This window comes from Vanessa atalanta, chromosome W, assembly GCF_905147765.1.
Source record: "Vanessa atalanta chromosome W, ilVanAtal1.2, whole genome shotgun sequence".
Taxonomy (NCBI): domain Eukaryota; kingdom Metazoa; phylum Arthropoda; class Insecta; order Lepidoptera; family Nymphalidae; genus Vanessa; species Vanessa atalanta.
In genome coordinates, this window is record NC_061901.1 from 6419476 (window position 1) to 6431322 (window position 11847).

General features: G+C 41.6%; 1 protein-coding gene across 1 annotated transcript; it reads left to right on the forward strand.

Moving 5' to 3' along the window:
- Window positions 1-8453: 8453 nt before the first annotated feature.
- LOC125075607 lies at window positions 8454-9294 on the forward strand. The gene is made up of 2 exons (XM_047687314.1): window positions 8454-9105; window positions 9161-9294. The coding sequence occupies exons 1-2, from the start codon at window positions 8454-8456 to the stop codon at window positions 9292-9294; spliced, it is 786 nt and encodes a 261-aa protein (XP_047543270.1).
- Window positions 9295-11847: the final 2553 nt, after the last annotated feature.

Consider the following 11847-nt stretch of genomic DNA (forward strand, 5'->3'; position numbering starts at 1 on the left):
TCCGGCAGTCTCGGAGTGCAACCCGTTGTTTAAGAATAGATTAAAAGCGATTATTGTAGAGCTCCTCTATAAACAACGTTTGACGTTAAATTATTTTCAGGTAACAAAATATACTGATGGTCTGGAACCCCGACCCGTGATAGGGCAACATAAAGTTGCCCGTGCGTAAAACATTCTTTTCGTAAATCGATCCCTACTAATTTAAACGTTTGACCCTGTGATTTGTTTATAGTTAACGCAAAAGAAATTTTCACTGGGAATTGTAGCCTTTTGAATGATATTGGCAAATCAGTGGGGATCATTGGTATTCTTGGTATATGAGCTAATTCACCAGCTGCAGGGCCGGTGATAATCTTCGCTACTATTAAATTATCTTTTAGCTCCTTTATAAGAAGTCTCGTGCCATTACACATGTTGGGGGGACTTAAATTTCTGAGAAGCATTATCGGCGTGCCTTTTAACGACAGTTCATGGGGTGGTAGCCCAGCGGGGTTCAGAGAATTTAAAAATTCCTGCGAGTAGTGCACTGTGTCCTCGATGTTAGTGACGGTGTCTATGGATTTATAGCACTTAACTTCACCCGGTACTTTCTGCATAATTAAATTGTTTATTTCGTTAACTGTTTCATTCCTGGGAGAAACTATTGCTCTACAACACAGCCAACTAAAATCATATTGATGTAAGTTTTCGATGTCAGGATATATAGCATCTATCAGACTATCTAAATTATGGACTATTAGGCCTAGAGACTCATCCAAAGTAACCGCATAATCGATACCCAAATTTAAAGATGGAAAATTTCCTTCTCCAAGTTTCAATAGCTGTTGTGGAAAAGTGCTATGCGTGTTTCCATGTAGATGAGCTCGCATGTTGGTGCGCAACTTCAAATGTTGAACAGATGTCCATAGGTGAGACGATTTTAAACATGCCTTCATAATATCTGCTCGCGTACCTCTGTTGACGACTGGAAGAGTTTGTCGGAAATCTCCAGCAAATACAAAAGTGATACCACCCATGACATCACCAGAGCTTCGAAGGACTTTTAAAGTACGGTCTACGGCCTCCACATGAGCTCTATGACTCATGGTGCATTCATCCCATATTACCAACGACGCGTTTTGCAGTAACTTTCCAAGAGGCCCATTTTTCCGAATAGAACACGTAGACTGTTGATCTAAAGATACGGAGAGCGGAGTTTAAACGTAGAGTGAGCAGTTTTTCCTTCGTTCAAGAGAGTTGCAGCAATTCCTGACGAAGCAACTGCAATCGCTATCTTCCCTGATTGCCGTATCTTAACAAGTATCAGATTTGCGAGAAAAGTTTTTCCGGTGCCTCCTGGTGCGTCCAAAAAAAATAATCTCCCTTTGTTAGTTCACGCTGTCCACAATAGTCTCATAAGCATGTCTTTGATCTGGTATTAATTTCGGCACATTATCATTAACAAACGCTGTTAGATCATTTTTGTTATACTGTTGTTCCAATGTGTCAATAGTATGGTCACGAACAGGAGAAGGTAATCCAAAATCACTTAAATTTTTGTCGTTTAATGTCAGAAGTTTGTTTTCTATTACAATTAATCCTTCATTGTAAAGGCCTTCAGTAAAGGGTAAATTGTTATCCTGATTTTGTTGTCTGATACGGTGTCTAATATCTTCACAGAAGTGATCTTTGAAAGTATCCCATAACTTCAATGGTTCCGATGGTTGACAAAATAAAAGTATGATTACGAACAACTCCCTTAGTTTTTGTGGACAATGTGATAACGAAGCTTCGCTTAAAGTTTTACCCCAATGGTTATCGTTTTCAAGTAAACCTCGGTCACGGCAAGCTGCTTGATATGTCTCTTTGACAATACCGTCTACAGTTTTAAGGTATGCAAATGAGGTCGGACCGCGTACGTGGTGCAGTAGAATCCTAAGATAAAAACACTCTGATTGAGATGGATGTATCCCGTAGACTCTACCTAAAGCGGCATTTTTTTTTATCCCCGGATTTCCAGCTACATCTTCACCACGCCTTTTTTTTTATTATTTGCCCGTGTATAATATTGCGGGACTTCATGATACAGAAGAGTTTTCGCGAATTCATCTTCATTACAGAGAGCAAAAAATGCCAGTAATGTGGTATTGCGTGGGTTTTGGACAACTTGATGAGCTGTACCTGGTGTAAAATACACCCTTTGACCGTTCTCTAGATGAACAGCCAAATGCACTACAGTAGGATGCCGGTCGTAAATAGGAAATTCAAATAAACGCCAGACAGCTTCAGATGTGCTTATGTACCTTCCGTTTAAATATTTCTCGATCTCATCATGTGGGCTTCTAAGGCTAAAAGTTGCCTGATCTGAACCTTTATTTATGTACTTACATATATATTTAATCGCTTGGACAGAGTGGCAATACTCTACGTTTATATGAGCGTTAAAAGTCTTACATAGTAGCGGGGAGTATGGAACAATCCACCTATTATCTATCGTCACCACGTTGCCCCTGATTTGTAGCGTAGTGCTCCGACCACCATTTCCTGTATCGCGCCTACGATAAACTGGATACCCATCCTCTCCAGTCTGGGTATCGTTCGTGAAACGGCGAGGGTAATTTTTTGTACAGACACCGTTCTTCATGCATGGTGCAGCTAAATTATGTTCTCCGCAGGGTCCATGTACCATATTTTTAGTTATAATATCGTGTAGTACTGGATCAATTTGTTGATCGGGTAGCTCCGCAACTATGACACTGTCGATCTCATCTGGTTATATTTTAGTTTCTAGCCAGAACAGCAAATGACAATGAGGTAAACCGCGTTTTTGCCACTCCACACTTGCCATATAACATTTTACTTTACCAAATATCTGTTCTTTCACAAACAATTTAATGAATTTTTTCATCTTTAAATGAAATACACGTGTAATTATGTCATGACCTGGTAGCAGCTCTGCTTTAATTTCAGGCCATTCGGGGTTACATGTGAAAGTGACAAATAAGTCAGGTTTACCATAATGTCGGACGTACGTCATCGCGTCCTGCGTTTTCTCGTGCATGAAACGTGGAGAACCTGTATATGACGATGGCAATATGACATGTTGACCGATATTTGATGGGTCAACATTTTCGTCATTATTTAAGGCATCTCTGAGATGAATGTAGTCATCAGCCCTCAGTCTTTGTTGATTCCGAGAAATATAATTTAATCTTTCCGATATCATTTTCGCCATCATGTCAACACAATATTGACTAAATAAGTCTCTGTAATAATGTAACGGATTAAAAGAGTTAGTTCTAATCATTAATCTAAATGCATAAAATTGCATACACGAAACAGTTTTATTACGCGCAGAACCCTGTTGAGGGATAGTCAAATAATAACCGTCTTCTCCTGTCACAAACATTAAAGGATACTGTAGTGGATCATAGGACCGATGTAGCTCAGAAACTCTTTTGAGCTGTCCGTCTCTACAGTGTAAGACTATATCCCTGGGACCTTTGACTTCATCGACCAAGAGAACTGCTACCTCGTTTACAGTAGGAGCATTATATCTGCCTCTGTGTGCTGTCTGTGGAGTGCGATCTGAATGAATAATTAACTTTAAATTATCTGAGGAGTTAAGTTCTAAGTTTTGTTTAAAACTTTGTATATATACGTTATGATTATTGAAAGTTGTCTGTAATTCGCGAATTAAATCCATTTTTAAGGTTGGTGCGATGCTTGATCGCAACGATAACTGGTCTGCATCAGAAATAAAATATATTTGCAAGAACTGTGGGTTTTGGCCTGATGATGGTAAAAGGCTACCAATGAGATGTCCTGTCCTTCAATTTTAAAAGTGGGCATAAAATTTCCTTCCCTGATTTCAATTGCGCCAAACGAAGTCATTTGAAAAAGACTATTGTATTTACGTATGTTTGTTAAAAAATTACCAGATAATGGATGATTATTAGTTAAAAGATTTTTTATTGGTTGTGGCGGCTCCTGAAGGTTAGGAAGACAAACTTTACCTGAAGCACAGCACATACCATTAGGTTCGTCCGCCTATTTCTTGGCAGAACAGTTAGAGCAGATCTTATTCATGACTCCGATTTGGACGGGCAATTGTTGTGCATAATCAACCTTCGGATCATATCTAAAAGCCAGTCTGTTACTGTTAGCTAAAATTCGATTGCGAACTCTATTTGTGGACAGTTGCTGTCTCCCTGCCTGAGCTCCAAGTCGCTGCAAACGCTCAACACTTGACTCTCTTCCGCGCAACTGAGAGGTCCTTCTATTTTGTTCGGCAAGGCGTTGCAAACGTTCGACACTCGACTCTCTTTCGCGCAAATTAGAGGTCCTTATATTTTGTTGGGCAAGACGTTGCGAACGTTCAACACTCGATTCTCTTTCGCGCAAATGAGAGGTCCTTATATTTTGTTCGGCAAGGCATTGCGAACGATCGACACTCGACACTCTTTCGCGCCACCGAGAAGTCAACGAAGACAACCGACAAGTCAAGAAACAAACAAACAAACAAACAGACAAACAGACAGACAGACAGACAGACAGACAGACGGACGGACGGACGGACGGACGGACGGACGGACGGACAGACGGACAGACGGACAGACGGACAGACAGACAGACAGACAGACAATTCAATGATCCTTCTGTCTGGCTCTATGATTTTTTGATAGACTAGCTCCACTTTTTGTTCCTCCTGAAAATTGTTTTCTTCCATCTTCCCCTTCTCCTCCTTCGTATTATCGAATGGATGATTCTTTTACATTTGATGAGCTTTGTTCTTTTTTAGACAGTCTTCATGATACCTCCCCTGGTATTGATGGTATTCCTTACTCCTTTTTAAAGAAATTTTCTGACTCTACTTATGTTACGGTGTTCGGAGAAAGACTTTTTAAAAAATAATTATTTATTTAAAATTAACAAAATTAAATATTTTATTAATTAATTACATTTGACTTATCTATCTAATGCTACATCTCATATTACAAGACTGATTTTAAATTCTAATATTAATTATTTACAAAAACAATATGGAATGTGCGTGTAAGCAATTTCATTGTGTTCTATATTCCATCGTCAGCGGTATGTGCAGGGTTATTGCACTATAACTCCTCCCCTCTTCGGATGGAAGCCTGGCATCTCAAGGCTTTCACTGTCCTTCAGTTGGGTATCTTCTGGATGAGCATGTTTTTTACTTCTGCATTTATATATCTTCCATACCAGAATCGAGCTTCCGACTATGTATAACAGGATTGTAGTCCAACTAGGAATCGCCATATCAAGAGACCAATCATATGACGTGTTATCTTCGGACATCTTCTCTATCTTATTAAGAAGTTGATGAATATTATCTAGAGAAATATCTTGAAGTTCTACTTCATACTTAATGTTTTCAGTATGAATGTTCTTTTCCTTTGGTAATGGGATGATTTCATTCAGCAAAACTATTTGGCTGTTAGTTTGCAAAGTCCTGTTCAGGAACTGCAGTTTGCAGCCTTCTTCGATGGTGACCAACTGAACTCCGTCTATTTTCTTGTATGTTGTTCTCCCATTACACATTGAGCAGACAACTTCTTCTCTATTTGTGATAAGTAACTAAGTGTTATCATTAACTCTCTGGATCTTGCTTTCCTTCATATTTGTTCTGGCTAACGTGCAGTTTGCCTTCTCGTGGCGAATTAAAGAGATGATACAGTCGTCAGACGATGCTATCGGCTTAGTATCCAACTGCTTACAGAGATGTTGTTCTTCTGTAATTGTTCTACAGTCTTCTTCATATTAGGCCAATGGTAATTGCGGTGTAACTGCTTATAAGTTTCCTGTATACCTCGGTGAGTCGTCTTACCTTCATGATATTTCTTTATAAGTTCCTGCTGTTCTGATTTGTTTTCAACTAAGTTTACACGAGAAGTACATTTAAAAAGCTTGGGGCCTCTATTATTGAAAACAGTTGTGTAAACTCTAGAAAAAGCGGGATAAAGTTCATCATTATAAAAATAACAATGGAAAACACGATCGGCTATCGTATGCTCTTTTAAGAATCTAATTATTTCTTGTTCGGTATTGTTAATTGGTATAAATACGTCCTTGATAAGAGTTTTGGAATTAGTCGATCTATTTTCTACTCTGTATGTTGAGCCTGGTGTGGATCTAATGTGAAATTGTTTAAGCTGTCGGTCTATAGCGTCTGACAATATTGGGATTCCTCTATTTTCATTATCTAACTGAGTATGTGTAGTAGGAGCTAAGTCGTCCTCGTTATCTAAATTAGATGGGTTGGTACTCATAGGTTACTCTGTCTGTTGGTAATTGTTATCGTCAATGTGGTCGGTGTCTGCGTCAATTTGGTCAGTATCTGCGTCAATTTGGTCAGTGTCTGCGTCAGCGTTTCTCGCGTTATTAATTTGAACATTTTCAAAGATCTCGTTAATAATGTCATCGTTTTCATTATCATCAAAGTTAACCATAAGGGATTCTATGCTATTATGGAATATTTTAGCTCGAGAAAGGGCGTCAGCATTAGAGTTCTGTTTTCCTTTTTTATAAACTATATCATAGTCATATTCAGCTAACTTAAGTTTCTATCTAGTCAATTTTGAGTTTGGATCAAAAGATCCAAACTCAAAATTGACATTAAATAATGACATTAGCCAAGTTAACGGTCGATGGTCGGTGTAAATGGTGAAGCGTCTTCTATAAAGATAAGGTCGAAAGTATTTAACTGCCCATACAATAGCTAACAGTTCTTTTTCTATGGTCGAATATTTTGTTTCAGTATCTGAAAGTGTCCTAGAAGCATATGCTACTGGTTTGTCAGAACTTACTGGTCCTTGTGACAGAACTGCACCTAGAACTACGTCTGAAGCATCTGTTGTCAGAATAAATGGTTTGTCAAAGTCAGGAAACTGTAAGATTGGATCGTTCGTTAATATTTCTTTACATTTACTAAAGCAATCTAAAAATTGAGGTGAATGAAGAAGTTTCAGTCCTTCGTCAGTCAACTCATATCCTAAGAAATTTACATGTTTTTGGAGAAACTCTGATTTGTCCAATTGTATTTTTAAATTATGTTGTTTAAATCTGTCAAAAACTTGCCTAATTTTATTAATATGTTCTTGCAATGAAGTTGAAGCTATGATAACGTAAGTAAGTAAATACTCCGTCTAAACCTCTAAGTATATGGTCCATCAGTCTTTGGAAAGTACTGGGTGCATTCTTTAGTCCAAATGGCATTCGAAGAAATTCGTAATGTCCTCTTTCTGTCGTAAAGGCTGTCTTTTCTATGTCCTTCTGGTGCATTTCAACTTGATGGTAACCACTAGCAAGATCAAGAGTTGTAAAGTATTGTGCACGTCCAAGTCTGTCAAGTATGTCATTTATATTGGGTAGGGGGTATTTTTCTTCTATGGTCTTGTCGTTAAGTCGTCTATAGTCAATAACAAGTCTCCACTTGACCTTTCTTGATGCATACGGTTTCTTAGGTACAATGTGTACGGGGCAAGACCATGGAGAAACACTATGCCTAATTATTCCTTGACTTAATAAATTGTCAACCTGTTTTTTGATTTCCTCGCGTTGTTGGGGTGCGTGTCTGTAGCTTCTAACGTAAATAGGGGTATCGTCAGTCAGTCTTAACTGGTGTTTAACAGCATGAGTAAAAGTCAGAGGTATATTTTCTGAATAAAATAAGTCACGGTACTGAAAGCAGAGTCTATTGATTTTTCTTTTCTCTTCTTCATTCATATGGTCAGTACGAATTTTCTTTAAGTTTTCCCTAAGGTCTTTGTCTACATCTATACTATTTACTTGTACTGTGTTAAGTTCGAAACTTTCATTAGTTTTAGAGTTTACTATATAAGGCTGTAAGCGAAATGGTGTGTGGCGTCCACCACATGTAACACACATACAAACATACATACATACATACGTTCTTACAGACATACTACACATAACAATCCCGATTACATACATAAACACTTAACACATTTCAACTCAACATGGAATATTGGATTGACGACACAACGGACGATCGACCGTACACAGTGGACAATCGCATTGCTTATCTCCGTTGTGACGTCGTCCTTTGTTTTATGTTGAGGCCCCGCCTACCGGTGCAAGCGCATTAGAGCGACGGATCCTTTTTTATTGGCAGTGTATGATCCTAACAACGTTTGCGAGTTACTCATTATTCTACCACCGTCAAAATCGTTACTTGCTTTTTTCAAATAGTTCGCTTTGTGTCTAAATATTGTGTCCGTGTTTTTATGTACATTTGTGATCGTCTATGACTGTGAAACGTTATTACTTGTGTGTGCATATATTGTGTATAACGTGTATGTAATATAGACGTTTATGGACCATCCGCGTGAGTTTGATTTCTTATCATAATAGTCTAACAGACCCTAACACGCGCATCAACAACCATAACTGGTGACCCCGAGCTGTAATTTTTAAAGAACACCATGAGCGAAAGCAGCGATTCTGCTAAGTCATGCACTTCACAAAATGGCGGTCATAACGTGACAAAGCGAAAACCACGCCCTATGCAGCGCGTTAGTACTGACGGTGAACGCACTGGAATTTTTAACGCCGGTCTTCGACTACCATCTTTTTACCCTGATGACCCGGAAGTCTGGTTCGCACAAGTCGAGGCTCTATTCGCGAACGCCGGCATTACTGGTGACTCCACCAAATTTAATTACGTCATCGGCAATCTCGATCACCAATATTCGCGCGAGGTCAAGGATATTTTACTGGCTCCACCTGCTGCTGATAAATACAATAAATTAAAAACCGAGCTAATCAAGCGACTTTCGGCTTCTCAAGAGCGCAAGGTGAAACAGCTTCTCATGCATGAAGATCTTGGAGATAGAAAGCCATCACAATTCCTGCGTCATCTCCAGAACCTCGCAGGCCAGAACGTACCTGAGGACTTTCTCCGTACCATCTGGTGCAGTCGCCTGCCCGGAAACATCCAGACCCTTCTCGCATCGCAGCCTCATAGCTCACTAGAGACCCTTGCAGACTTGGCCGACAGAGTGCAAGATATAGCATCCCCACCGCACCACATTGCTGCGACATCTGCGCATGGACCCAGTTTGCAGTCCATGGCTGGTGAGATCGCCGAATTGCGGAGAATGGTAAAGGATCTTACTCTTGAGCTTGGCAGACGACCCCGCTCGAGGACTCGACATCAGCGCCGTGACAGAAGTGGATCATCTAGACGTTCCGAGTCCAGCTATCGGAGGTATCCGATATGCTGGTATCACCAACGGTTTAGGGACGGCGCAACGAAATGCATAAAGCCGTGTGACTTTTCGAAGGCAGGAAACTCTCAAAGCAGTCGGTAATGATGACTACCGATTGCTCCAACCCCACACCAGGTCGTTTATTCGTCACTGATCGCCGGACCAAGAACGAGTTCCTTATCGACACGGGCAATGGACCTGTGCGTATTTCCTCGGGCCCTACACAACCAGTGCAAGCAGACTGTCGGCGGCTAACGGCAGTGTCATCAACACGTATGGTTTCGTTAATTTTAATTTAGATCTAGGCTTACGCAGGGATTTTCCTTGGCGCTTTATTGTTGCTGATGTAACCAAAGCTATTATAGGAGTAGATTTTCTTTGTAAATATAATTTATCTGTAGACGTTAGAAATAAGCGCCTTGTAGATAATATCACCTCACTTACTTCAATTGCTGAGCTTTACGACACTAAAGATACTTGCAATGCTTTTTCTGTGAAGGTCTTGACTGGTGAATCTCGATACCATTCTATCCTGTCGCAATACCAAAGCTTAATTCGACCATCCGGTATACCTTGCACGCCTAAGCATAACACCGTACATCATATACGCACCACACCTGGCCCTCCCATATCTTGCACTCCCCGCAGGTTAGCTCCCGATAAGCTCACCATAGCTAAGCGCGAATTCGAGCTTATGCTGAGCAACGGCACTGCACGTCCTTCAGACAGTCCATGGTCGTCGCCATTGCATTTAGCTCCGAAGAAGGACAACGGATGGCAACCTTGCGGGGACTACCGCAAGCTCAACGCAAGGACATTTCCGGACATGTACCCCATCCGACATATCCACGATTTCGCGCATAATATATCAGGTTGTACAATTTTTTCTACAATCGACTTGGTTAAAGCTTACAACCAAGTGCCGGTAAGTGAAGATGACATCCCAAAAACTGCCATTACAACCCCGTTTGGTTTGTTCGAGTTTCCATTTATGACCTTTGGTCTCAGGAACGCAGCCCAAACGTTTCAAAGGTTGGTGGACGAGATGACTCGCGGGTTAGATTTTGTTTACCCTTACCTGGACGACTTCCTGGTTTTCTCCAAGAGTCAGGCCGAACACGAGACACATCTGCATCAACTGTTCGGGAGAATGCGAGACTACGGCATGCTGGTCAACTCAGCCAAGTGTGTCTTCGGTGCCGAGGAGGTAACGTTTTTAGGTTACAGAATTTCGGCAGCTGGAACCAAGCCCTTAGACTCTAAGGTAGACGCCATCAAGCAATTCCCAGTACCTAAAACCGTCCAACAGCTGAGACGTTACCTAGGTATGTTGAATTTTTACAGGCGATTTATACCTCAGGCTGCTAAAATCCAACAGCCCCTCCGCGCCTTACTCACTGGTTCAGTGAAGGGCTCCCACCCAGTCCATATATCTGGCGAAGCCCTCGCTGCATTTAACCAGAGTAAGGAGAGTCTTTGTGATGCTACTTTACTTGCACACCCAGATATCCAGGCCAAACTAGCTCTTGTCACAGATGCGTCTGACCAGGCTATGGGGGCAGTCTTGCAGCAACACAAAGATGGGATTTGGCAACCGCTAGCATTTTTCTCACGAAAACTGAGTCCGGCACAGCAAAAGTATTCCCTGTATGATCGCGAGCTTCTGGCTATCTACGAGGGAATTAAACACTTTCGCCATATGCTAGAGGCGCGACATTTCGCAGTCTATACTGACCACAAGCCATTGCTTTACGCCTTCCACGAGAGGAAAAGCAGCAGCTCCCCTCGTCAGTATAGACACCTGGATTTCATAGCGCAGTTCACCACAGACATTCAGCATATATCTGGCAAAGATAATGTTGTTGCTGATGCCTTGTCCCGGGTGGACGCACTACAGAGCCCTGTCGCCATTGAAACACTCGCCAAATCCCAAATCAACGACCCTGAATTGACACTGCTACTCGGTGGTGAATCTTCACTCCGCCTCGAGAAAAAGACAATTGACGGTAGCCGAATGTCACTATACAGTGACGTAAGCACCCCTACGCCGAGACCATTCGTGACTAAATCACGTAGGCGCCAAGTCTTCGACAGTCTGCACTGCCTTAGTCACCCTGGTGCTAATGCGACTGCCAAACTTGTATCGCAGCGATACGTGTGGCCAGGTGTGCGGAAAGACTACCGCGAATGGTCACGGAAGTGCTTGGAGTGCCAACGTGCCAAGGTCACATGACATGTGACAGCACCATTAGGCACCTTCGAATTACCACGATCCAGGTTCGCTCAAATTCACATTGACCTAGTGGGACCTCTTCCGCCATCTGAAGGTTACAAATATTGCCTCACAGCTGTAGACCGTTTTACTAGATGGCCTGAGGCGATACCTATTGCGGACATAACAGCTGAGACGGTTGGCAAAGCACTGCTGTTGGGATGGATATCCCGTTTTGGCTGTCCGACAGACATCGTTACCGACCGCGGACGTCAGTTCGAGTCCGCTCTGTTTAACTGTCTGTCCAAGATAGCCGGGTTTCATCATCGACGAACCACCGCCTACCACCCCGCATGCAATGGTCTTGTGGAGCGATTTCATCGTCAGCTGAAATCA